Source organism: Mus musculus, chromosome 1, assembly GCF_000001635.26.
Source record: "Mus musculus strain C57BL/6J chromosome 1, GRCm38.p6 C57BL/6J".
Classification (NCBI taxonomy): Eukaryota; Metazoa; Chordata; class Mammalia; order Rodentia; family Muridae; genus Mus; species Mus musculus.
The window spans coordinates 84,826,228-84,848,996 of NC_000067.6; the positions used below are offsets into that span (position 1 = coordinate 84,826,228).

Here is a 22,769-nt window from a genome sequence, read left to right on the forward strand (position 1 = left end):
CACAGAGAAACCTTCTCAGGGGAAAAAACAAACAAAAGGTATGATGTTGAATTATGAAATTACACTGATAGCACCTTTGCTATTTCAAGCCAAATCAGGCCCAGTGTGTTAACCCACACCTTGAACCCAGAAGGGAGAGACAAGCAAACAGATTTCTAGGACTTTGGAGTGAGCTTGCAGCCCAACAGAAACTATATAGTGAGAAAACAAAAACAAAAACAAAAACAAAAAACAGGAAAAACAAAACAAAGTACAAGTAAAACCAACCTGCAATCAACAGAGCCTACAAGAATACAGTGGAGACCATGAGACATGATCATAGCACTCTAAGAGAAATATGGGAGGTGAGTTCAAGATGAGCTATGTTCAAAACCTTGTCATCAAAATCAAAAATATGCTAGAACTCAGGAAGCTAAGAAAAGATCAGAAAGATCTACTTTTGAGGGCCAAAGTCTGAGCTACTTGAAAGTTTTCTCTCAAAACAAACACGTACTCCTGGAACCAACTCTTATACAGATGAAGCTAGCCTCAAATTCAGAGTGATCCTTCAATCTCTGCTTCCCTAGTGCTGAAAGTACACTCACTGGTTACGACCACAAGCTTTTGCTTCCATTTGTTAGGCACAATTTAAGCCATTTCTCAGTTTTAGAATCCTGTTGTAGGATTTTTACACTGTTCCAAGACAGCCTACACAATATAGCCAAGAAAGACTAGGGCCTGTGTTTAATAAAATTGCTAGGATCACTTTTATTGTACATAAAAGGAGCAACTAATTAGTGCATCTGCAAGCTTGGGGTGTGGCACAGTGTTAGTATGCTTACCTATCACCATACCTGAGGCCACAGAACTCTTAAATAAGTGTACCTTATTTAGTAGAGTTCAAACTTATGAAAATGGAGCAGAGTATTATAGTATGAAACCACATAAGAGTCAGACCTGTGTTGAAGTTACTTAAGATTTCCCTGTAACCAAAGGATCTTACACTCTCTTCTAGCCTTTATAAGGCACATGCCCGTGCATGCATATATATATATATATATATTCAATTTTATATATTCAATAATTGAAAATTATATAATTGAATAATATATATTGAATTTTAAATGAACTGGAAAGGAAAATAAAACTGCTCTTAAGACTTTTATTATTGCCAGGCAGTGGTGGCACACACCCTTAAACCCAGCACTTGGGAGGCAGAGGCAGGCAGATTTCTGAGTTCAAGGCCAGCCTGGTCTACAGAGTGAGTTCCAGGACAGCCAGGGCTATACAGAGAAACCCGGTCTCAAAAAAAAAAAAAAAATTGCAGTTCTTTCTGAAATTATCTTTATTGCCACTTCATAACTGTAACTTTACTACTGTTATGAATGATATAAACATCTGATATTCAAAAGGGTCATTTGACAACCCCCTCAGGGGTCAAGATCCACAGTTTGAAGCAACTGTCTTAGCAGTGCCAGTAACTGGAGAGTAAGTATTCATACATAGGAGCCTATGGAGTCCATTCTATTATTTTTATGAAACTGCTTCATTTACTTAAAGACACTGAATTTTGTGGCTAAATTTTATCAAAGATATAAACACAATGAAGGTGTATCTGGGACAGGTGGTGCCTATCTTTAGCCCCAGCTATTCTGGAGCCTGAGGTAGGAGGATTCTTTCAAATTACAAATGGGACCAGACAGGGCAACATAGTAAGAGCCATCTCAAAGGGGAGGAAAAATAGACCTGAAAACTGAACATTTCTTGTTCCATTTCTGGGTACCAACTTCAAATGTTTCATAAATAAGAAAGAGATGGTTAGGGGCTAGTGAGATGGCTCAGCAGTTAAGAGCACTGACTGCTCTTCCAGAGGTCCTGAGTTCAAATCCCAGCAACAATATGGTGGTTCAACCATTCATAATGAGATTTGACACCCTCTTCTGGTGTGTCTAAGACAACTACAGTGTACTTACATGTAATAATAATAAATCGTAAAAAAAATAAAAAAATAAGAGCCGGGCGAGGTGGTGCACGCCTTCAATCCCAGCACTCGGGAGGCAGAGGCAGGTGGATTTCTGAGTTCGAGGCCAGCCTGGTCTACAAAGTGAGTTCCAGGAACCGCCAGGGCTACACAGAGAAACCTTGTCTCAAAAACCAAAAAGAGATGGTTAACTATTTAACTCCCATCAGTCCTTTATTCAGCCACAGATGTCCTTTTAGTCTAAGCTTTCTTAGCACATTCAATTACCATTTATTCAGTTTTTTGTTTTGTTTTAGTTCTGAGGACTGCTTTAAGACCTAATGTTTGATTTTTGTTGCTCACTCAGTAGTTTTTAAGTACTATAGAAAGAACTTTTCTTTTGGTTTTTCGAGACAGGGTTTCTCTGTGTAGCCCTGGCTGTACTGGAACTCACTCTGTAGACCAGGCTAGCCTCGAACTCAGAAATCCTCCTGCCTCTGCCTCCCAAGTGCTGGGGTTAAAGGCGTGGGCCACCACACCCGGCTGAAAGAACTTTTAAAAAGTACTCAAGGGACTGACTAGTGAAGGCAGATCACATAAGACATGTCTGGCATGTGCAAAGCTCTGGATTCCATTCTCTCAAAAAAAGGTATACCTTTCTGGAGTTAGACTTGTTTCCGTGGTTAAGAGCACTTACTGCTTTTCAGTTATACCTGTATTAGGTGGCTCACACCTGCTTGTACTATATCTCCAGCTCTAGGGAATCCAATACCCTCTTCTGGCCTCCATGGTAACCCACAAACATGTGACACACAGATATACCCAATACATATAAAATAAATCTTTAAAAAATGCTACCTTAGAATACAAATTAATTCTACCCAGTTTTTTGGACGTTTGTTTTGTTTTGTTTTTCTTGAGACAGGGTTTCTCTGTATAGCCTGGGCTGTCCTGGAACTCATTCTGTAGACGAGGCTGGCCTAGAACTCAGAAATCCGCCTGCCGCTGCCTTCCAAGTGCTGGGATTAAAAACATGGGCCACCCCTTACCAGCTAATTCTACCCAGTTTAATACTTAAGTTTTAAAGTATCTGCCTAGCATTCTAGTTGATGCCGCAGGTCTTTTATTTTAATAATTATTATGCTTTAATTATAGACATATGTGTATCTGTCTGGGCATGTACACTTGAGTGCAGATGACCCAAAGAGGCTGTTAAGATGGCCTCAGCCAGCCTGTTCTAAAGAGTCCAGTGAGGACTACACAGAGAAATCTTGCCTTGAGGAGGACAAAAAGACCTTGAAAAGCCTGAGAGCTGGTGTTATAATCATGGCCACTTAATCTAGGTGCTAGAACCTAAATTAGGTCCTCTAGAAGAACAAGAGCTCTTAATCTTAACCATCTCTCTAGCCACACTCAGAAAGTTTTTTATTTCAGGCTGGGCACAAAAATAGAACCAAGGACCTACTAAGCTAGACACCTCTAGCCCTCCCCTTTATCTTTTTTTTTTTAAGATTTATTTTTATGTGAATTGGTGTTCTTCCTACATGTCTGTGTGAGGGTGCAAACCCTCTGGAACTGGAGTTAAGACAAGTTGTGAGCTGCAATGTGGGTGCTGAGAATTGAACTTGGGTCCTTTCAGTCAGTGTTCTTAACGGCTGGACAGTCTCTTCAGGCCATCTCTTCATCTTAATTCAAGTGAATATATTTACAACAGGATTTTATCCTATTTACTTTGGATTGTTTAAGGCAGAGTCTTGGACTAGGTATAGTTCAGCGATTAAAAGCACTGCTCCCTTTTCAGAGTACCAGGCTTGATCCTTAGCAGTCTCGTGGCAGCTTACAACTAGCTATATACAGTTTCAGGGACACCAGACATATCCCTATAAATATTAAGTATTTTTAAAAGACAGGGTCTTTCTCTGTATCACAAGCTGCCCTCAAACTGATTATATAGCCCAGACTGACCCCGAACTTAACAATTCTTCTGCAAGCCGGGCGGTGGTGGCGCCTCCTTTAATCCCAGCACTCGGGAGGCAGAGGCAGGTGGATTTCTGAGTTTGAGGCCAAGCCTGGTCTACAAAGTGAGTTCCAGGACAGCCAGGGCTACACAGAGAAACCCTGTCTCGAAAAAAAAAAAGATACCTATAGAATAATGTTCTATGATAAATACTGTATTCCTATATAATTCTGTTTTGTTTTGTTTTCCCATTTGGGAAAGAGTTTGGGATTCTGGCAATTAAACCTAGACCTTCACATGTACTAAATACAAATTCTGCCAGACATGACCAAGTAACTCCAAGTAACTGTGTCAACTAAATGATCAATAACAAAACTCTAAGAACACACTGTTTTAGGTACCTTTTATATTCCTCTCAGCAGTGCTGACAAACAGAAAACAATGGATAAATATGTATTGATAAACTGTTATCTAGTTAAGAAAATAATAAGCTTGTAACACTAAATTTAAATCAATTTAACCAAAGCTATCTTATGCCTTAATAATTCCTTCAAGTGGGCTGCAGATGTAACTCAGTTGGTATAGCATGCCCAAGCCCTGAGAATTCAATCCTCAGCATAAAACAAAACATGGTGATTCATTCCCATAATCCTAACACTAGGGAAGTTAAAGGCAAGAAGATCAGAGGCAGGGATCAGGTCTTCCCTATCTTAATACATACATACATACATACATACACACACACACATACATGCCTGTAATCCAATCCCCAGGACCTGGAGACAGAAGTTCAGAGTCATCCTTGCTCCATAATGAAGTTTCAAGCCAACCTGAGCTGCATAAGGCCCCCCCCCCTTTTTTTTTTTCAGAAAAACACCATCAAAAAGAAAGAAGAGGAGGAAATCTAGCTGATTTAAATAAACATAACTGAAAAATTCACATCCTCTACACTAGCCAACAACTCCTTAAAAAGTTAAAACAGCCAGGAAGGGTGGTACAGACCTTTAACCCCAGCACTGGGAGGCAGAAGTGTATGCAGTGAGTTTGAGGTCAGCCTAGTACCTATATTCAGGAGAGGTCATATATTTAGTAGTAAATGCTGGAACATTTCTGTAATCCAAATATTCAGGAAGACAATGCAGGAGGATCAGTTTGTATGCAATCTTGAGTTACATTATATAACAAGACAGGGTCATTAAAAGGGGGGGGGGGGGGGGAATCACAATAGTAAGGTAAAGAGGAAGAAGATTCCAGGAAAGAAGAAATCTACATGCACTGGTACCAATGCACCAAAGACCTAGTTTAGAAGTTAAAGAGTGGTGTTAGTGCACACCTTTAATCCCAGTGCTGGGGGAGTGGGGGTTAATAGGCAGGCAACCCTGAGTTCAGGGCCAACCTGGTCTACAGAGTTCCAGGACAGCTAAACAGAGAAGTTATGTCTCAAAAAAAAAAAGTTAGAACTACCACAAAATTTTACTGAGTGGTAGAGCAGAGCAATCACTTGCCTAGCAAAAGCAAACCCTAGGTTCTATCCCCAGCACTGGGGAGGGGGGGGGCGTTAAGAAGAACAAATTACATAAAATGGAATGTACACTACAGCAAAGCAATAGGAGAACAAAGACTTTCTTCCAGAAGCTATTAGAAGAAACTGTACATACACATCTAAATAAAATGATACATGATGGGGGACAAAACAAGAGCAAGGATACTTACAAGTTATTTAAAAAAATATAAAACAAAAAACAACTGACGACTCAAGTCAGAAGTTAGCATACGGGGGCTGGCGAGATGGCTCAGTGGTTAAGAGCGCCGACTGTTCTTTTGAAGGTTCCGAGTTCAAATCCTAGCAACCACATGGTGGCTCACAACCATCCGTAATGAAATCTGATGCCCTCTTCTGGAGTATCTGAAGACAGCTACAGTGTACTTACATATAATAAATAAATAAATAAATCTTAAAAAAAAAAGAAGTTAGCATACTTGTGCACTTCTATATGTTTACAAGACAACTACAAGCACTTACTTTGGGAGGAAAAAACTAAAGGGGGGAGTACTCCATATGATCTTCCTGAACCTTCTCTTTAAGAACACAAAACAGCTCAAGTTACAACTCAACAGTAAATTACAGATAGGCTATGAAAACTCACGTGGAGTTCTAGGCCATCAGATGTTTACCATCATAAAGCCTTTCAAACTGAGTTCATCTTAAGACAGTACAAGGTACATCTATTTATTCAGAGTATTACCCACAACCCAATGGGCAAGAATTTAAGTCAAGGCAGAACTCACTAGTCATGACAGCAAAAGAGGTGACCAAATACACACTGAAATTCTATAACTCCAATGCTCTAACTTCAAGTCTAGAAGGTTCGTTTAAAGATACTTCAGTTTATAAATATCTTTCAAAAATCAATGTAAGGGCAACACCACCACATTTACAGAAATAAATGCATCCCCTCTAAAAAGAAACAAAAAACTAAGATGATGAGAATTATTAACATAAACTGGTGGGGGAAACTAAGTTTTTGTATCATACCAAAACATTCTGGCTTTAAATGATCAATTATTAGGCCTGCTCTACTGGTACTACAACTGTAGTACGTACTACACAGGAGGATGAGATTACCTTAACTAAGACCATAATTTCAAGAATTTAAAAAAAGCAAAATACTGTGCCCAAATAATCAGTCAAGCTACAAGGTTAACACACTGGTACTTTGAGAGGCAAGAAGTTGGGCAATTTGAGATTGGTTTAGCTATATATATATATATATAAATTAAACCTTGTCTCTCCAAATAAAAGCATTTCATGCATAGTTATAATGCATAGTTATAGTATCTACAAGGTTTATTTCCTTCAACAAACTTTTTTGTTTGTCTTTTCTGAGACAAGGCCTTTGATGACCTGGAACTAACTCATGACCTTGGAACTTACCAGACGGCCTTGAACTCAGGGTCTGGCGCCTCAATGCTAGAAAACATCAAGCCTAGAAACATTTTCAAGAAATTTTTTTTTAAAATATATGTTATTGGGGCTACAGAGATGGCTCAGCAGGTAAGAACACTGGCTCTTGTTCCAGAGGTCCTGAGTCCAATTCTCAGTAACCATATGGCAGCACACACAGACCCTGTCTCAAAAAATAATAAATTTTAATTTAATAAAAAAAAAATCTATTTCTGCCAAATGGTGGGGGTACACACCTTTAATCTCAAAGGAGGCAGAAGCAGGAGGATCTCAGAAGCCAGTGTGATCCACATAGTTAGTTCCAGGACAATCAAGGCTGCACAGAGAAGAAACCCTGTATCAAAAAAGAAAAATTAGGACTAGAACTCAAGCTTTTTCTCTTGTAATCAGAGGCAGGTGAGTTCCAAGAATTGCAAGGTTATTCAAAGAACCCCGCCCCCCCCCCCCCAAAAGCCAGAATGGCCATTCATTCAGTCCAGAAAACTAAGAGCAGCAGCAGGCAACTGGGATGATTTTTCTAAGGCAGTGTATGATCCCAGGGTGACCTTGACTTCCTTAATCTGGGACCTCACTATGCAGCATTACTGTCCTGGAACTCACTATGCAAACCAGGTTGGAACTCAAAGGATCTGCCTGCCTCTTCCTGAGACTAAAGGCATAAACTACCATGCCCAACTTTAGAACATGCTCTTAAAGCAAAACCAGAAAACTATCACCAACAGATTCCCCAAGTGGTGGTAGTAGTGGTGGTGGTGGTGGTGGTGCTGCACACACCTTTAATCTCAACAGAGGCACAAGTAGGAGAATCTGACCTCAAAGCAAAGCAGATAAGCCTAAATCATAAATCTTTTTATTCTTAGTTCAATGAAACTAAGGGCACCACCAAGAAAATAAAAATCTAATGGTCTCAGGGAAAAATAAAGACTAAGAAGTCAATCTAAGAAGTCACCTTTCAGCTATTCTGAAACTATCAATGTCATTAGATTTAAAGAACTATACCTTTTGTAATATGCTAGTCAAATTAAACTTTACTTAAAAAGAAAATGGTCCACCATAAATATACTTATCTATTTACCACCAAATAACAGTCAAGTATGCACTATGTACAAAGTTCCACCTAGAACAGCACTGGTACATAACGTAAAGAACTACTAGTTCACAAAGCTTTCATTGCTTGTTAAGAACTACACACAGGCTGGAGAGATGGCTCAGTGGTGGTTAAGAGCACTGACTGCTCTTCCAGAGGTTCTTAGTTCACTTCACAGCAACAATATGGTAGCTCACAACCATCTGTAATGGGATCCGATGTCTTCCTTCTGGTGTGTCTGAAGAAAGCCACAGTGTAAAGTGAGGCAAAAGCAACACATATCAACAAGTAATCCATTAGCCAGGCGTGGTGGCGCACACCTTTGATTCCAGCACTCGGGAGGCAGAGGCAGGTGGATTTCTGAGTTTGAGGCCAGCCTGGTCTACAAAGTGAGTTCCAGGACAGCCAGGGCTATACAGAGAAACCCTGTCTCGAAAAACCAAAAAACAAAACAAAAAAAAAGTAATCCATTATAATCCCAAAGTGAACCATATACAGATAACCAAAAACTAAAACCAGCAGAGAGAGTAGTTTAAAAAGTAAGTTGAAGGGGTGAAATTAAGTTTATTCCATCCTCTGGCTACTATTGGTTTAAATGAGAGGAAAATGCAAGTCAGGTTGATATTTACAACACTTGAGTCATCAAATTACCTCTGGAAGGCCAGTGTGACAGAATGCCTATAATCCCAGGATTTTAGGAGGTGGATGTAGGAGGATCATGAGTTAGGGGTCTTCCTGGTTACATGACACCCTGTTTCAAAAATTAACTACCTGTGCAAATAATAAATAAGAACAATAAGAACAAATAAAATGACCACTGCCTTACTCATCCACTAGAAAAAGAAGGTCCCTAGATTCTACAAAAGACCAAGATTTGGACACTGAAATGTCAACTGGTGATCCTAGCAGTTCAAAGAAAGAAAAAAAAAAAGCCACAAGAAACAAACAAAAGTATATATGTTATATGGGAGCCACAAACCAGAATAGGTACAAATTCTGCCAGTAATAAAAATGTGAACACAGGATGCCCTGTAGAGAAAGCTCAGTGGTTAAGAGCACTTGTTCTTGCAGAGGACCCTGGTTCAAATTCTAGCATTCACATGGGAGCTCACAACCATGTTTAACTTCAGTCCCAAGAGATCTAAAGCCCTTTTCTGACCTCTGTGGACACCAGGCACCCATGGTATGTTGTACACATCAAGCAACACATTTACACACAAAATTTGAAAATAAATCTAAAAAAAAAAGTCTGAAGTTTCTCTAAAAAGAATAAGATACTTTAGTAGTAACTAGAATGTTAACGCAAACCTAGGTAAAACTTAATTTCATTTGGGTCCAAGTTCTATGACTAGTTAAGTAGTAATTTCTAGTTATAAAGAATTATAAAGCCTCTTTGGGGCTAGAGAGATGGCTCAGTGGTTAAGAGCACTGACTGCTCTTCCAAAGATACTGAGTTCAATTCCCAGCAACCACATGGTGGCTCACAACTATCTGTAATGGGATCTGATACACTCTTCTGGTGTGTCTGGAGACCACATACACATATACATAAAATAGATAAATATATCAACTCTCACAGACAAGGACCACTAACATCTATTATAATTTTCTAACACAAACTATTCTTTAGTGGCTGGAGATTTTTTTTTTCCCCCACTAACATTATATCTGCTGGGTTTCCAAAACCATCAGTGAAAAAACATCACCTATTCACATTAGGGATAAAATGGAGACCAGATAGATTAAGGAACTGGTTCAAGGTAGACCACCACCAACTGGAAAAAAAAAATTTATATATATATATATATATATATATATATAAATAAATTTTCAAATCAGTGATGTATCTTCTTCATAGAGATGTCTCTTTAAAATAGAATTAAATGGTTAGGAAAAATGGCTCAGCAATTCAGAGTACTGGTTGCTCTCCCAGAGAACAGGGGTTCCCAGCACACACACAGTGACTCTCAACTGTCTATAAACTCTAGTTCCAAGGGATTTGATGCCCTGTTCTGGCTTCAGTGGACACCAAGCACACACAACATAACATGAAGGCGAAACACCCATACACATAAAATAATATACACTTAAGATTTTTCCAAAAATAATAAATTAGAGCCATAAAACCTTAACCAGCTAATATATACAATTGGAATAAAAGTAAATATCACTCCAAAATTAACTCCCCTTGCCAGGGTACACACCTTTAATCCCAGAGGCAAGTAGATCTTTGTTCCAGGCCAGCCAGGGCTAAGCAGGGGTAACCCTGTCTTAAAAATTAAATAAATGGTTTCAGTTGGCCCTACATGTGCTATGCTTGAAGGGAAAGCTTATGAAGTAGAAAGGAGATTCATGCTGAAGAGAAAAAAGAATGCCTGAAAAGAACACAACATGTTTAAAAGTATTCTCAAAAATAAGACAGTGATGCTTTAAGAAAAGATGTTAAGGAGATAACAGGTGGTACCCAAACAATGCCAGGGAAAACAAAGTCTTGGTGGACAAAGAAAAGGATGACATGAAAATGGAGACTGAGATTAAGAAAAACAAAAGGACTCTTCTAAAAAAGTTGGGACAGTATCCAGTGGATGGACCAGAGACAGAGAAAAAAACTAAAGGCAAAGGTGACAGAAAGGACTGAGGAAAAATGAAGCAAAGCAAAAGGGCAGAGAAAGGGCTTGGCCTAGTAGTCCCTTAAAAACTGTTAAGTGCTGCACTGGACAGAAGTTTGGTAGGAATGTCTGCACTGATTTAAGCTCTCAATAGAAGTCATTTGTTTTCGTATTTTAATTCGGCTTTATTTCAGGAATTCAATACCAAAATAATTCATTTGTTTCGGGATATGTTTAAATATCTTCTTGGAAATATTTTTTACTAAGTTAAAAAAAAATTACTTCTCTCAGTTAAAGCACCTTGGTCTACTCTATTAGACTCCCATTCATTTTTAGTATTTGCTAATTTTACAATAGCACTCTCTGCGATTGCAAACAGTTCTCAGATAGCCTCACCAGAGAAAAACTAAATGTCAGCTGAGCCGACTCAAACACTACTCACTGAAACAGTGGAGCAGATGTAAACAATCTTTACAGTTCTGCAATTCTTAGTCCATTCGTAGAAAAGCAGTCATATACAAAGCTACAATGTATTAAAAACATACCAGTTCTGGAACTAAACATGGAACTACGATTAAGTGGAACTAGGAGTAAGTTAAATAGTCTTAAAATGTAATACTTTAGTAACTGCATAAGCCTAAGAAAATAAGACTCCAGTAATGCCTTCCACAATTTATTATCCATAAACTTGTAACTTCAAACGCAACACACACAAGGCCACATATACAAGGCCTCTTGCCTCTTTTCTAACACAACTGAGACCTTTGTTCCCAGCATCATTTTTACCCTACTCAATCAACTTTCTACCTCGTATTTTTGTTTTGTTTTCAGAGATGAGATTCTAAGCCTCAACTTGCTGAGTCTTTAAAAAAAAAAAATTAGATGCCAAAAATAAGATTCGAAAGCAAGAAAAAGTTAGACACCACTGTGGCCTACAAACCGAAGAATGCCTGGAGATCTGGTGATTTGGCAGCCAGGCCAGATCGCGAGCTCAGGCTAGGGAGACAGGAGAGCGGTTAGACCACTCAGAACAGAGTCACTGCGCTATCAACCGCCCCCCACCCCAACCCCCACCCCACCCCCACTCCCCGTTTACCTAGTAACATCCCCGCCCCCAATTAACGGAGCCAGCAAACTAAAGCCCAGCCCAGAAGCTAAAACTAAAACCTCTCCGAGACGAGACACGCTAAAACGCGTTAACAGAAACAAATCTGGGTGGGAAGCCGCCCCTTCCCATTTTCCTCTCACCGCGGATCAATTCCCTCACGTCCCCCTAAAATAGTTACAAGATGTAATTTAGCAACCACCACCACCACCTGCATTTTTTTTTAATTCTAGTAATGTCTCTGCATTCTAACTAATGAAGGCTGTTATTCCATGGAAGTCCTAGACAGAAGACTGGGTCTTAAAACCTTCGTTTTCTGAACATCCCTGTAAAAACTTCTCTGCATGCAACCCACCCGACAGGCCCAAGAGTTGAACTGACGGCCAAACAGTGTAATAGGTTTTATGTAATCCACACATATTAAATCGCCTGAGTCGCTTTGAATGTTAATACGATTGGGGTGACAATTGTCCCACCTCCCTCCCCCCAAGTCCCAGTTCACCTCTCCGTCCTATTCCCCTGCTAGTCCTCTTAGAGGAGCCTGCTTTCCCTCAGCCAAGTTCCTCGGCCTCTACCGCGGCCCCTGCAAGCTCGGCGCGTCTTCGTCCTCCCTCAGCCTCGACTTCCCCGGCTGGAAAAGCCGCCCCGCGCCGGTTCGGCCCGGCTCGGCCCGGCTCGCCCGCCCCCAACCGCCCCCCGCCCCAAGCAGGAAGACCCTTACCGCGGCCCAAAGTCACTCCCGCCTCTCCCTCCTCAGACCCTCGCCTCACAACAGTTGTCACTCGAGCTGCTCCCTAGTTTCCATTTCCGGGCCGTCCACAGCTCAGCGCCTCCCTTTCCCTGTTTCCGGGCCCCCCGTCCCATTTCCGGGGAACCCTTGCCGTCTTCACGCCCCCCACCTGCACTTCCGGCCCCCCACTTTCTCCCTTCCTAGACGCCCTCCAGGCTCCAAAGACCATTTCCGGTCCCCTCCCGGCCCCCGCTGGGCTCCCCCAGACCCCCCACGCCCTACCCAGGTTCCGCCTAGGGCCTTGCTCATCGCCGGAGGCCGGAGCAGGGACTCGGAGCCCCCTCCCCCCCACCAAGCCGATCGGCCCTGGCTCCTCAGGCCGCGGGCCCGCTCGAGCGCCTCACCCGTCAGCCTCGGGCTGCTCCTTCCACGGCCCCGCCGCCGCCGCCGCCAGCCAGCCAGCCAGCCAGCCAGTCGAGCCCGGAGCTCAGTCGCTACGATGACACGGGCGCGCTGCCTGAGACTTTTTGGCTCCGGTTTCCCCGGCCCCGTCAGCCCCCTCCCCCAAAGCCCCGACCCCCCCGCCGCTCGGAACGGCGTCCCAATTACCTAGTTAGGCCCCAAAGTCTCCGGTCCGGACTCCGTGGCGCGACGGCAACTTCCACTGGCTCCCCCCACCCCCCCCAGCGGCGGCGACGGCGGCGGCTTGTCGTCCCTTCAATTATCAGCTGAGCCGCAGCACCGCGCCGCCGTGCGCCTCCGTCCGCGCCGCCTCCCTCCCCGTCCGCTCCACTCCAGCCGCGGACTACTTTGTCCTGAGGGTTCGGCCGGCGGGCTCCTCCGCTGGGCCAGCCCCGCTCCCTATTGACAGCGCATCCTGTCGCCCCTCCCTCCGCAACGTTCAACTCGAGATTTCGAGTAGCCTCCAGTCTCCTTCCGATCCCTCCAAGGGACCAGGAAGGGAACTGAGAGCGCTCCACTTGGTATCCCTCCGCTGGGGTCACCCCCGCCCCTCCGCGCTAGCAGGAACTAAATTCCACTTCGGGTCACCCAGGACCTGACTGGAGAAATTTCACAAAGCAGGGTTCCTTGTAAGCCCTGGTAAAGGAAACCATCACCCCCAAGTTAAAAGGAAAAAGAAAAAAAAAAAACTCAAAAGCGGACTTCGTTTTTAAAGTGAGGCTGCGGCCCCCTGACCCCGGGCAAGCCCCGCCCCTTCCTGGTTGTCCTAGCGACGGCGGTGGCGTCCCAAGATGGCGTCGTGGCTGCCGGAGACTCTGTTTGAAATTGTAGGACAAGGCCCAGCGCCGAGCAAAGACTATTACCAGTTGTTGATCACCCGGACTCAGGCAAGTGAGAGCCATAGCTTCCTGTCTCTCCTGACCCCTTCCCCGCCCAGCAGGGCCACCCGATGGGGGCCGCTCCAGGCAAACAGCCACCGTGGCCTGCCGGAAGCGCCGCGTCTCTCAGCTCCCAGCCAGAGATCTTCCCTCGTCACCTCTGCTCGGCGGCCCGAGAGTCCGTTCTCTCCCCAAGGCGGGCTCGTCCCTGGCGAGCCTTCCTTGTCTCCCCACAAATGCCGTCCGCTCCCCCTCCTGCCTCCCGGCCTCCTACCCGCTGCGTTCGCTCCGCGCGCCGAAGACAAACAGGCGTCCCTGCTTGCGTGCCGCTCACCTCAGCGTGGGAAGGAGGGAAAGAAAGACTCAGCTAAGTGTCCCGAGGAGGAGCCGGCAGGGGGAGAAAGGGACGGTCTCTTCCAGAGTAGGACTTAATCCCCAAGAACCTCTCGCTTCGGCCTTTACAATTACCGCACCAAAACTCCTCTTTTTAGAAGGAATGGCTGACCGAAGGGTTTCCCCTTACCTTGTTGGAGCCTCTTCTATCCCATTGAAAGTGTGTGGGGGGGCAGGGGATACAAAAAAAAAATGTTTCAGCTGCTCAGCCCATCAGCCCCACCCATCATGACATCTGCTCCACAACAATAAGAAGCCGGATTATGTTATCGCTGGAGTAAAGTAACCCCGGGGGCTTTTTTTTTTTTTTCCAAGTGTTTTGGTTGTCAGGGGGTGGGCTTCAGATAATGTGTTGTGCCGGTGAAATGCACTGGTGGAGCTGGGCGTCCGCTGAACACGTAGCAGCTTCCTGGCCAAGCTTATCCTGGTCATTAGCTGTTCATGCACCCCATATTTTAAGTAGGCCATATTCCTATAAAAGTAAGTTTAAAACCTTGTGTTTATTTGAGTCTAGGCACTGATTATCCCATCTTTTTCCTGGAGCCCTTAAACAAAAGAGTAACAAACTAATTTCTTTTACCTGTAAAACAGTAATAATGTGCGCATTCACTTTATGGAAGACCCAGAAAGACTGTAAATGTAGCACCCTGTCAGTTAGGCCTTTTTTTTTTTTAAACTCCTTTGAAATTTTTTTGACAATTAGGATTGTGAAGGTTCGGTTTGGTTTTGTATGTGAGGTGGGCTTTGTTTTTGTTTTGTTTTTGATCAGATTGTTTTGTTTTGTTTTGCTTTGCTTTGAAATAAGAGTCTTACTATGTAGCCCTGGGTGGTGACCTAGAACCAAGGTGTAGACTAAACTGTGGCTCGAAGCTTGAGAAATCCACCTGCCTCTGCCTCCAGAATTAGGCATTACACCCAGCTAGAGAGGTGGGGCTTTTGTTGAGTCCTTTGTTTTGTTTGGGTTGACTTGAGTTGATTTCTCCTTTTCTCTCCGGCTCTGTGAGGGGTGAACCTAGAGCTTGGTAGACAATTTTACCACTGACCACACACACACACACACACACACACACACACACACACACCTATTAGCTTTAAGATCTGTGATCCTGATAATTCTTCACTCTTCATATGACTGATCTAAGATGTAGTAACCTTTTGGGTTCTGTTTTTCCACGTTCATCTATTGCAAGTTCCGATGGTGTTGATTTTTACTTTACAGTCTTTCCTGTATCTTTAAAATTGCTCTTTTGAAGTTTTTCCCTTCTAGGTCTTATCACAGGAGGCTTCTCTCTCCCTCCCCGTCCCATCTCTCTGGTGTTTTAAACCAAAACAAATTGACAGTATCTGTCTACATACCACCCTCCAACTAATTTGCTATATGAAAACTTCCATCAAATTCTTAACTTTTGTTTTCTTTTTTTTTTTTTTAAAGACAGGGCACCCTGTAGCCCGGGACATCTTGAACTCCTTACCATCCTGCCTCTACCTCCCAAGCTCTGAGATAATAAGCTAGAGATACATAATGAGGCCTATCTCAAAAATTAAATTATTTTTAAAGATTTATTTTATTTATTTCATGTATACATTGCTCTCTTCAGACACACCAGAAGAGGGCATCAGATCCCATTACAGATGGCTATGAGCCACCATGTGGTTACTGGGAATTGAACTCAGGACCTTTAGAAGAACAATCAGTGCTCTTAACCACTGAGCCCCTAATCCATTTTCTTTATCAAGTACACTACAGCTCTGCAAATAAAAGTTCCGCTCAAATCTGAATACGTTGACCTCTTTTCAAAATAAATTTGTTGTAAAAATTTTTTTTTAGTCTTGAAATATACTATGTGTAATATACTATACAGATATACAGGATAGTTTTTTCTTTTTCTTACTTTTTTGTAAGATTTATTTATTTTATGTAAGTACATTGTAGCTGTCTTCAGACAGCTACCAAAATAGGGCATGAGATCTCATTACGGCTGGTTGTGAGCCACCATGTGGTTGCTGGGATTTGAACTTCGGACCTTCAGAAGAGCAGTCCGGTGCTCTTATCCACTGAGCCATCTCACCAGCCCAGTTTTTCTAAGTACAAGAAACTGAATACCTAGTAAGAGATAACCTGGCATAAGTATTTAAAATAGTAAAATCTGTGTTCTATAGTCCACTCTGGAAAAAGCCAGACCCACTCTATGGAATGGACTGTACTTTCTCTTGATGTGTCTCTCTTCTGTGTTGATATCCAGTTTAACCCATATCAAAACCTTTTGGTGGTGCAGGCCTTTAATCTCAGGAGGCAGAGGCAGATGAATCTCTGTGAGTTTGAGGCCAGCCTAGTCTACAGAGAAACCCAGTGGGGGGTTCTTCCAGGTGTAGTGAGTGGCACATATTGTGTAAGCCCAGTACATGGTAGACAGAAGGAAGCAAGACCATATAAAGTTCCAGGATAGACAGTGCAATGTAGAGAGAACCTGTCTCTAAAAAATAAGTAAATAAATAAATAAATAAATGTTATTATTACTATTATTATTCTCAGGAGGGAAGGGCACTTGCCACCAGACCTTGGCTTGATCCAAACCCACATGGTAAAAAAATGGACTACCATAAGCTGTCATCTGACCTTCACATGCATGCCTGTGTGCTCCCAACCAACACAGACACACAGACACACACACACTACTCCAAATAGCTCTTGTGCCACCACCTCTACACCTAGCATGCACTATCCTCAAAATTCTCAAACCCAAGCTGGCTTCAAACTTGTGTGTCTTAATGCTGGAACTGGAGGCATTCACTAACCATACCTGGCTTACACTTTTATTTTTACAGAGGCATTGTCAACAAACAACTTGATACTATAAAGCACACCAGCTGTGGTGGCACTCAACTTTAATTCCAAGACTTGGGAGGCAGAGGCAGGTGGATCTCTGAGGCTAGCAGAGACTGGTCTACAGAGTGAGTTCCAGACCAGTCAAGGTTACATAGAGAAACCTTGTCTTGAAAAACCAACCCCCCCCCCCAAAAAAAAAGCATACCCCTATAATACCAGCACTCAGGATGCTGAGGTGGGAGGATGCCAAGTATAAGATCTTTTTGAGGGCTACATAACAAGTTTGAGGCTCACTTGGCCAAGATGGATCAGTGGTGAAATGTGCTTGCTGCTAAACCTAATGACCTGAGTTCAGCCCCCAGGACCCACAGGATTGAAGGACAGAACCAACTCCCCGAAGTTACTACCTTCTGACTTTTACATATATACCATACTTATGTACACACACATATATACGCACAAATAAATGCAAACTTAAACTTACAAAAAAAAGAGAAAACAACTTTTCCCAACCCAACCCATTGTAGTTATGTTCACAAATCTTAGCTTAGAAAAATGGACACATCTTTTTTGGGGGGTGGGGAAGGAGGTAGACAGGGTCTCTGTGTGTAGCCCATGCAGGTCTAGATCTGACTACAATAGATGAAGCCTTGAATTCACAGAAAGCCACCTCCCTCTACCTCTGAGTGCTAGGGTTACCAGGCCCACGGGCAGCCAATGTTTTTTTTTTTTTTTTTAAATCAACGATTCATCTATTTAACTTCACTCCAGTTTTAATATTGTGTTTATTGAATTTTTTTTAATGATTTATTTTTATTTTATGTGCATTGGTATTTTTGCCTGCCCATATATCTGGCTAGAAACACATCTTAAATATTACTTAAGCCAGGGATATTTTTATATGTGCCGTCTAAGAAAATCTCAATTATTTTTCTGAATACAAAGATTTTCCTTAATCAACAACTTAGCACTTACTTATAGGGACAAAGAAATGTAAGATTCCTGCTTCCAAAGAAAGTCACATTCATCCAACATGTTATATATGCCAGGTACTATTCCAGAAACTGGGAAATATTAGTGACAACCACTTCCTTTCATGAAACATCCAGTCTATTAGGAACAATAAAGTTAGTGTTATAAACTTAGTTTTTTTTAAGTCTCACTACTTACCCCAGGCTGGCCTTGAACTCAAGATCCTCCTGCTCCAGACTCCTGAGTGGGAAAGTTACAAGCATGAGCTCTTCTTCCCACTTAGTATAGTGCCCAGTGCATACTTCATTCAGTTAACAGTATAGATACTTTAAAAATCTGTGACTCCAAAGAAGGCCTAGAAAATTGTGTGGTTGAGGTTAATGCTGTTAAAAATATTTTGTCTTCTGGAACTGAAGGTGGGTGTAGCTCATCCTCTCCAACACTCAAAATTGCACAAAAATTCTGTTTTTGTTGTTGTTTTGTATTTGTTTTCTAAAACCTGCACCTCCAGGGACTAGAAAAATGGCCTGCTCTTGCAGAGGTCCAGGGTTCTGTTCTGCACCCACATCCTGGCTAACAACCTTCTGTGACTTCAATCTCAGGGGATCTGATGCCTTCTTGTGACTCCTCAAACAATAGGCACACCCACAATGCACGTATATACATGTGGACACAGTCATACACATAAAATAAATAGAAAGGGGGGTGAGGGGTGGGTAGGGGTGAGGCAGGATCTCTATTATGTAGCTCTGGCTGTCCTGGAACTCACTATGTAGACCAGGCTAGCCTCGAACTCATGGAGATCCATCTGCCTCTGCTTCCGTGCTGATTATTAAGTATAGTTGTATGAGGGGGTATGGTATCTGGAATTACAGGTGATTATGAGCCACCTGACAACCAAACTTGGGTCTTCTAGAAGAGCAACAGGCATTTTTTTTTTTTTTTTTTTTTTTTTTTTTGGCTATCCTGGAACTCACTCTGTAGACCAGGCTGGCCTCGAACTCAGAAATCCGCCTGCCTCTGCCTCCCGAGTGCTGGGATTAAAGGCATGTACCACCATGCCTGGCTTTGTGTGTGTGTGTGTGTGAGAGAGAGAGAGAGAGAGAGAGAACAACAAGCATTCTTATAATCACTGAGCCCATTTTAAAAAAAAAAAAAACATAAAAGCCTGGTGGTGATGGCATACACCTTTAACCATGGCACTCAGGAGGTAGAAGCAGCCTGGTCTACAGAGCATCTTTATTCTCAAACGGAAGTGTTGTTTAAGGTGGCCAAAGCCAGTGACTTAGCTTAATAATGGAAAGTTTTAGAAACACTAACCTTGTACTAAGTAAATGAGAGGTGGCAGACTAAACTAATAATATAAGTGATCCTCTCGGGAATACCAATATGTAGTGGTCACTCCAACACATGAAAAAAGGAAGGCTCGGGAGGAATGTAGTCTTGTTCATCTATTGAAATCCTACTGCAGACTACAGAACCTGAAGATCTAGGGATTTTAGTTCAATTGATCGCATGCTTACCTAGCTTGCATAAAGCCCTAGGTTTGATGCCTAACACACCAAAGGAGATAGAGGTGGAGGATCCAAAAGTTCAGGGCCGCCTTGGCAACACAGTTTTAGGCCAGCCTAGGCTATGTGAAACACTGTTTTAATGCTCAGGCCTAAAAGAAAAAGAAAGAAACTAAAAGGTTGTTCTTTCTGCTTTGTTGAATGTTAGACAAGTAGAAAATAAGGCAGGAGCTGGGGTGTGGTTTAGTAGCTGTGTGCTTCTCTAGCAGGGGTGGGGTGGAATTCACTGACTAGCTCAATTTGACCCCAAATAAAGGGATTTCTTTGGTAAATTGAAGTCATATTAAATAAGCAGTAGATTATATATTTGGGGAGGTAGATAGGCCAGATACCAACTTAATATCTGGTGTTTTTCTGAGAGGACCGAGGAATCTCAAGAATCAGAATCCTGCTGTTCTGACCCCCACCCTCACGCAGTCTCCAGGAGCCACCTCTACAGGTGGGAGAGAGCAAGGAAGCATAGCTGCTGTTTCTGCCTCCTTTTTCCCATATCCCCATGGGAAGCCTGCTTATGCCCTAGCTCCAGTATCATAGCCATTTTACCCACTGTCTTACCAGCCACAGCCCCAGTGTTCCCTCCACCCCTGCAAACTACTGTACAAAGTCAAGCTGTGCTCTCTTGTCCTCTGCCTTGCTGCCTGTAATTTGCCCAGCCTCCTCTCTGCTTTTTGTCTGACCCTCTTAGCCCTTTCCCCTTTTTCCCTATGACTGAGAACAGTGAGCCTGGCGCTACTCCATCCTTCATGGAGTCCATGTTAATTTTACCTACTGAAGTCCTTCACATCTTCACCTGCTTTTCTGACACCAACAGCTGCAATAAACGCACCCATTCCTACCCCACAGGTTGGGTCAGGTGTTTATAATAATAAACTGCATTATTCTTCTGTTCCTCATGTCTGACACACTTTAGAAAAATGGTTCCCAACCCTGTGACACTCCAGGATGTACCTCATTAGAGTTGTGAAATGGCTTTTAATCAGAAATTTTACATTCCTTTAAGTGGCATAGGCACTTTGAGGAGAAAGATGACATGGTCCAACCAAAGTGATTAAACTCTCGAAAGTAAGTGTTCAGTGCTTTGCCATGTAATAGCTCAGTCACAGAGAGAGGCTCCTCCATCCTCACTTCAGAATTCCATAACCCCTGCTCAGACCTCCCCAGCATCTCCTGCAGCATCACTAAGCACCTGTGAACACCTACTCAATCAGGTCTCACCCCACGTTGCCACAGATTGGCTGCGTAATTATGTGGGCCAGTAGAACACACTTAATTGGGAGTCATTGAGTCATAACTCCTTTGAGCCCTCCTGCTACCGTGCAAGCTCTTGACCTGGGGCCAGGCTCTTAATTTATCTGAGCCCCAGTTGCTTCATCAGCATACTAAGGTCACTAGACTTAGAAGATCTCTAAGGTTGAGTGCAGAGCTAAAATATTCTTTCCTATGTCGGTGGCATTCAATCCTGGAGAAAGCAGTGACTTTTTTTCTTAGAATAATTGAATTGGCAGAGACTGTGATTGGCAGCTATAAGTTCTCCTTCACCTGCCTAATGTTCCATCCTTTTCATCTGTGTGGTGAGCATTCTGCCCTGGCTGTCTTAGGGGACAAGAACCAAATAATATGGAAAAGACAGTGGGCCAGTCAGTATTTCTCTAAGGGATCTTTTGTAGTCAAAATTGGGAACTCTTGCATGAAATAAAATTCTATATGCATCTTCTTTCTCGGATTTCTCGGACTTTCAAATCCTCCTGTGACAAAGGAATGATTTGACATATAAAAAAGGCTAATGTAAACCGGGCGTGGTAGTGCACGCCTTTAATCCCAGCACTTGAGAGGCAGAGGCAGGCAGATTTCTGAGTTCGAGGCCAGCCTGGTCTACAAAGTGAGTTCCAGGACAGCCAGAGATACACAGAGAAACCCTGTCTCAAAAAACCAAAAAAAAAAAAAAAAAAAAAAGGCTAATGTAGAAGAGAGGACTGTGGTGCAAGCTATTACATGTGTGTATGAGGCGGTCATAAAGGAAACCTGTTGCTTTGCATAATGAATACATGCTAATAAAACAGAACAAAACCCTGTTGTGCGTCATGAATTTCCAAGAGGAGACTGAAACTGAAATGTTTTCTTCCGTAGTCATGTGACCCTGGAATCTCCTTCCCTCAGGCTCTTTAGGAGGAGAGACTCCTAAATGCTCTTTGGACTGCAGAGCAGTAAATACCAAAGGAGCCACCATCACCTTTTCCGTGAACGGAACTGGAGGAACGACTCACTCATCTGTCAGTGACTTTCCTTTCCTCCTTTATTGTCAAGATCAGCTTATGTCTCTACAAAAATACCACATGATGTTTTCACCGGTATTGCAGTGAGTGTGTGAATGGACTTTCTTATTATATGTGTCTAACCTTCCTTTGTGACATTTCTAGGTATATAATGTTATTAGTTCGAGGCCAGTCTGGGCTACACAGAGAAACCCTGTCTCGAAAAACAAAAGGAAAAAAGAAAAAAAGGAGGTGGGCATTATGGCACATGCCTTAATCCCAGCACTCTGGAGGCAGAGACAGGAGAATCCAAATTTCAAAGTCATCTTCAACTAAATAGCAAATTCATCACCAACCTAGATATAGGAGATCCTATCTCAAAAACTAAACCAACAAGAAAGGAAATGGGCTTGAATAAGGGGGGTGGGGAGTGGTAGAAATTTTAAAAAGAGAGAGAACGAGAGAGAGACACGGAAACACTCCCAGTTTGAGGCAAGACAGAAAACTTGCTTGCGATGCTTGCTACATCCAAAGTCTAGCCACTGGGTCCAAAGCTCCTTTCCCCAGGAAGCTTGCAGTCCAATGGATAGACAGAAACAGCCAGGTGCCATGGAACCCTGGATGAAGAAACTAAAGCTGAAAGATGGAAGGAAGGGCAGAGGTCCTGACTATAGTGGTCCTTGCTACTCTGGCAGGAACAGATCTCTCAAACAGATCTCTCAAAGGAACAGATCAGGAGGTGTCAGGGAAATCAAGAGGTAGAAGTAGATTCTAGTTGGATCAGATGACTCCGCAGTTTTTGAACTGGTGTTGCAGATAAATGTACTTCTGAGATTCCTGGGATTTCTCCTGCAGCATGAACCCAGACCTAAGACTTGTTAGTCAAATGCACTGTACTATATCCCAGGCCACGGCCCACACCAAAAAGGTATCAAGAAAGGTGGGTCACGCCTTTCATCCCAGCAGGTAGAGAGGCAGGCAGATAGAGATCAGCATGGCCTACAGATCCAGTTCCAGGACTA

General features: G+C 42.8%; 2 protein-coding genes across 48 annotated transcripts in view; one reads left to right on the top strand and one right to left on the bottom strand.

Moving 5' to 3' along the window:
- The window catches only part of Trip12 (thyroid hormone receptor interactor 12), a 128,816-nt gene that overhangs the window by 105,039 nt on the left and 1,008 nt on the right, over window positions 1-22,769 (bottom strand). For 29 of the 47 annotated variants that reach the window (XM_006496429.3, XM_011238654.3, XM_030249293.1 and 26 more), the window contains exon 1: window positions 13,002-13,314. The gene's annotated coding sequence lies outside the window, so the exon portion shown is untranslated. Of the gene's footprint in view, window positions 1-7,097; window positions 7,196-12,164; window positions 12,300-12,383; window positions 12,591-12,796; window positions 12,887-13,001; window positions 13,356-14,006; window positions 14,090-14,255; window positions 14,341-18,122; window positions 18,165-22,769 lie in introns of those variants that run through there. The other 18 variants (XM_011238673.3, XM_011238672.3, XM_030249180.1 and 15 more) reach the window with 16 other exon arrangements.
- Window positions 13,614-22,769, top strand: part of Fbxo36 (F-box protein 36) — a 60,647-nt gene continuing 51,491 nt past the window's right edge. The window contains exon 1 of the mRNA NM_025386.3: window positions 13,614-13,741. Within this exon, the coding sequence (NP_079662.1) occupies window positions 13,646-13,741 (96 nt within the window). The 5' untranslated portion in view covers window positions 13,614-13,645. The remainder of the gene's footprint in view (window positions 13,742-22,769) is intronic.